The sequence below is a fragment of the Leuciscus leuciscus genome (genome assembly GCF_965113295.1).
Source record: "Leuciscus leuciscus genome assembly, chromosome: 11".
Taxonomy (NCBI): domain Eukaryota; kingdom Metazoa; phylum Chordata; class Actinopteri; order Cypriniformes; family Leuciscidae; genus Leuciscus; species Leuciscus leuciscus.
The window spans coordinates 34476394-34481393 of NC_138735.1; the positions used below are offsets into that span (position 1 = coordinate 34476394).

Here is a 5000-nt window from a genome sequence, read left to right on the forward strand (position 1 = left end):
ATAGTAATTAGGATGATTTTTCCGGACGTTGCTTTAAGACACAGTTGTCCCAGGAGCCGCTGGATGTGTGTGTGAAGCGTGTGTTTGTTTGAGGCGTGTGTGTGTGTGTGTGTGTGTGTGTGTGTGTGTGTGTGTGTGTGTGTGTGAAGCGGCGTCACATGACTTCAGTGTCTCTCGACGAGACGAACCAAACTTACACACAAACAGAAAATCAACACTGTTCAATCACACCGTCTCTGGGATTAAAAAATTATTTCTGGTACTTTTTGTGATCAGGTCTCCCTCCACTTTCACACTTTTTCTTCTGACACCCAGTTATAATATAATATAATATAATATAATATAATATAATATAATATAATGAGCGTTAATGTTCATGCCTGAGATAATAATGACTGTAACTCATGTTGTGTGTGTTCGTTTCTCTCTGATGAATGTTTCTGATCTGATGATTGTGTGTGTGTGTGCGTGTGTGTGTGTGTGTGTGTGTGTGTGTGTGTGTGTGTGTGTGTGTGTGTGTGTGTGTGTGTGTGTGTTTTCAGACGATCACTCGCGTGTGCGACTGCAGCCTCTGGACGGAGAGCAGAGCTCCGATTACATTAATGCTAATTATGTTGATGTAAGTATAAGTACACACACCTGCCACAGCTTACATTACAGGTCAGTGTGTGTGTGTGTGTGTGTGTGTGTGTGTGTGTGTGTGTGTGTGTGTGTGTGTGTGTGTGTGTGTGTGATGGGTAGGTTCAGGGGTCGGGTTAGTGTGTGTGTGTTTTCACTCGTTCAGTAAGTGTCAGGATCACAGCTCCTCTCATTCTCGTCTCATCTCACCAAACACACACACACACACACACACACACACTCACAGTTAATCCAGAAGTACGTCAGCAGATTTAGGATTAGATTTTCCCGCCTCAGACGTACACACACACAATCACACACACACACACACACACACACACACACACACACACACACACACACACACACACACGACACCTGTGGGTTTACACAAACACTTCTGTGTGTTATATTATGTTATGCTGCTCTATAGTTAATAAATATTTTTATTACACAGTGTTAATACCTCAGATGTCACTTTTTTGTATCTCAGGAAACGTAATTGTTTTTTATTTTGAGGTCTTAAAAGCCACTTGATGTCAATAACATTCCATCCCAGAATTCCCTCGTCCTGTGGTTATTGAGTTGTTGAGTTATTGAGTTGAGTTATTGAGTTGTTGAGTTGAGTTTTTGAGTTGTTGAGTTATTGAGTTGTTGAGTTGTTGAGTTATTGAGTTATTGAGTTGTTGAGTTGTTGAGTTGTTGAGTTGAGTTGTTGAGTTGTTAAGTTATTGAGTAGTTGAGTTATTGAGTTGTTGAGTTGTTGAGTTATTGAGTTGAGTTATTGAGTTGTTGAGTTGAGTTGTTGAGTTGAGTTTTTGAGTTGTTGAGTTATTGAGTTATTGAGTTATTGAGTTGTTGAGTTGTTGAGTTGTTGAGTTATTGAGTAGTTGAGTTGTTGAGTTATTGAGTTGTTGTTGAGTTATTGAGTTATTGAATTGAGTTGTTGAGTAATTGAGTTGAGTTGTTGAGTTATTGAGTTTAATTATTGAGTTATTGAGTTATTGAGTTGTGGAGTTGTTGAGTTGAGTTGTTATGTTGTTGAGTTATTGAGTTATTGAGTTGAATTATTGAGTTGTTGAGTTAGAGTTGTTGAGTTGTTGAGTTGTTAAGTTGTTGAGTTGTTGAGTTGTTGAGTTGTTGAGTTATTGAGTTATTGAGTTGTTGAGTTGTTGAGTTATTGAGTTGTTGAGTTATTGAGTTTTGAGTTATTGAGTTTTGAGTTATTGACTTGAGTTATTGAGTTGTTAAGTTGTTGAGTTGTTGAGTTATTGAGTTTTGAGTTATTGAGTTTTGAGTTATTGAGTTGAGTTATTGAGTTGTTGAGTTATTGAGTTTTGAGTTATTGACTTGAGTTATTGAGTTGTTGAGTTATTGAGTTGTTGAGTTATTGACTTATTGAGTTATTGAGTTGTTGAGATATTGAGTTGTTGAGTTGTTGAGTTGTTGAGTTATTGAGTTGTTGAGTTGTTGAGTTATTGACTTATTGACTTATTGACTTATTGAGTTATTGAGTTGTTGAGTTGTTGAGATATTGAGTTGTTGAGTTATTGAGTTTTGAGTTATTGACTTGAGTTATTGAGTTGTTGTTGAGTTATTGAGTTGTTGAGTTATTGACTTATTGACTTATTGAGTTATTGAGTTGTTGAGTTGTTGAGATATTGAGTTGTTGAGTTATTGAGTTGTTGAGTTATTGAGTTGTTGTTGAGTTATTGAGTTATTGAGTTGTTGAGTTATTGAGTTATTGAATTGAGTTGTTGAGTTATTGAGTTGAGTTGTTGAGTTATTGAGTTTTGAGTTATTGACTTGAGTTATTGAGTTGTTGTTGAGTTATTGAGTTGTTGAGTTATTGACTTATTGACTTATTGAGTTATTGAGTTGTTGAGTTGTTGAGATATTGAGTTGTTGAGTTATTGAGTTGTTGAGTTATTGAGTTGTTGTTGAGTTATTGAGTTATTGAGTTGTTGAGTTATTGAGTTATTGAATTGAGTTGTTGAGTTATTGAGTTGAGTTGTTGAGTTATTGAGTTTTGAGTTATTGACTTGAGTTATTGAGTTGTTGTTGAGTTATTGAGTTATTGAGTTGTTGAGTTATTGACTTATTGACTTATTGACTTATTGAGTTATTGAGTTGTTGAGTTGTTGAGATATTGAGTTGTTGAGTTATTGAGTTGTTGAGTTATTGAGTTGTTGTTGAGTTATTGAGTTGTTGAGTTATTGAGTTATTGAATTGAGTTGTTGAGTTATTGAGTTGAGTTGTTGAGTTATTGAGTTTAATTATTGAGTTATTGAGTTATTGAGTTATTGAGTTAATGAGGTTGTGGAGTTGTTGAGTTGAGTTGTTATGTTGTTGAGTTGTTGAGTTATTGAGTTGAATTATTGAGTTGTTGAGTTAGAGTTGTTGAGTTGTTAAGTTGTTGAGTTGTTGAGTTATTGAGTTGAGTTATTGAGTTGTTGAGTTATTGAGTTATTGAGTTTTGAGTTATTGAGTTTTGAGTTATTGACTTGAGTTATTGAGTTGTTGTTGAGTTATTGAGTTGTTGAGTTATTGAGTTGTTGAGTTATTGAGTTTTGAGTTATTGAGTTATTGAGTTTTGAGTTATTGACTTGAGTTATTGAGTTGTTGTTGAGTTATTGAGTTGTTGAGTTATTGAGTTGTTGAGTTATTGAGTTTTGAGTTATTGAGTTTTGAGTTATTGACTTGAGTTATTGAGTTGTTGTTGAGTTATTGAGTTATTGAGTTGTTGAGTTATTGACTTATTGAGTTGTTGAGATGTTGAGTTATTGAGTTGTTGAGTTATTGACTTATTGACTTATTGAGTTATTGAGTTATTGAGTTGTTATTGAGTTGTTGTTGAGTTGTTGAGATATTGAGTTGTTGAGTTATTGAGTTGTTGTTGAGTTATTGAGTTGTTGAGTTATTGACTTATTGAGTTATTGAGTTATTGAGTTGTTGAGTTGTTGAGATATTGAGTTGTTAAGTTGTTGAGTTATTGAGTTGTTGAGTTATTGACTTATTGAGTTGTTATTGAGTTGTTGTTGAGATATTGAGTTGTTGAGTTATTGAGTTGTTGTTGAGTTGTTCAGTTGTTGAGTTGTTGAGTTATTGAGTTGTTGAGTTATTGAGTTATTGAGTAGTTTAGTTATTGAGTGAGTTATTGAGTTGTTGAGTTATTGAGTTGACAGTTGAGTTGTTGAGTTATTGAGTTGACAGTTGAGTTGTTGAGTTATTGGGCCCTATTTTAACGATCTGAAACGCAAGTGTCAAGCGCAAAGCGCAAGTAACTTTGTGGGCGGGTCTCGGCGCTGTTGCTATTTTCCCGGCGGGATAAATGACTCTTGCGCCAGGCGCAAATCTAAAATGGGTTGGTCTGAAGTAGTTTCATTATTCATAGGTGTGGTTTGGGCGTAACGTGAAATAAACCAATCAGAGCGTCATCTCACATTCCCTTTAAGAGCAGACGCGCTTTTTCCATAGCGGATTGCTATTGTAACGGCGGATTTGCCAGGCGCGCGCCAGGAGCGGTTCACAGCCGAGGAGAGCAACGCTCTCGTCACGGCCGTAAAAGAGAGAAGTTACATTGAAATGGAGAAACCCACCCAAATTAACTTCGGTTAAACAGGTGTATGATAATTTGGGTAAATGTATAAGCTAGATGTATGCTTTTATAATAAATTGTCTATCTATCTATCTATCTATCTATCGTAATAATGTATGATTTGCAAAAATGAAAACTGCTGCTTCTGTGTAGATGAGAGAATCAAAGTGTATGCGCGTTGTGCACACGCTACATTGATTATGGCCAAGCATGCGCCCTTAAAATAGCATATGAATAACATGCGCAACGCGCCACTGACTTTAAACTATTTTTTCCTGGTTAGTGGCGCAATTGTTTTCTAAACCTGCAAAATAGCAAGAAGGAACGTTTGCGCCGGAACACGCCTCCTCTTTGCGCTGAACCGCCCCCGGGAGCGCAAGTGTATTTCCTAACTTACCGACGTGCTTCTGTGGAGGGAAAAGTCCGCTTTGCGCGGGTGCAAAATAGGAATGATACATGCGTCGGTGTACAAAGTGTGTACAACAACTGAGTTATTGAGTTGAGTTGAGTTGTTGAGTTATTGAGTTGAGTTGTTGAGTTATTGAGTTGAGTTGTTGAGTTATTGAGTTGAGTTGTTGAGTTGTTGAGTTATTGAGTTGAGTTGTTGAGTTATTGAGTTGAGTTGTTGAGTTATTGAGTTGAGTTGTTGAGTTATTGAGTTGTTGAGTTGAGTTGAGTTGTTGAGTTATTGAGTTGAGTTATTGAGTTGAGTTGTTGAGTTATTGAGTTGAGTTATTGAGTTGAGTTGTTGAGTTGAGTTGTTGAGTTATTGAGTTGTTGAGTA

The 5000-nt window shown here is 36.1% G+C and overlaps 1 protein-coding gene across 9 annotated transcripts in view; it reads left to right on the top strand.

Moving 5' to 3' along the window:
* The window catches only part of ptprma (protein tyrosine phosphatase receptor type Ma), a 262637-nt gene that overhangs the window by 218374 nt on the left and 39263 nt on the right, over window positions 1-5000 (top strand). For all 9 annotated transcript variants that reach the window (XM_082184699.1, XM_082184700.1, XM_082184704.1 and 6 more), the window contains one exon: window positions 543-619. In XM_082184699.1, the coding sequence (XP_082040825.1) occupies window positions 543-619 (77 nt within the window). The remainder of the gene's footprint in view (window positions 1-542; window positions 620-5000) is intronic.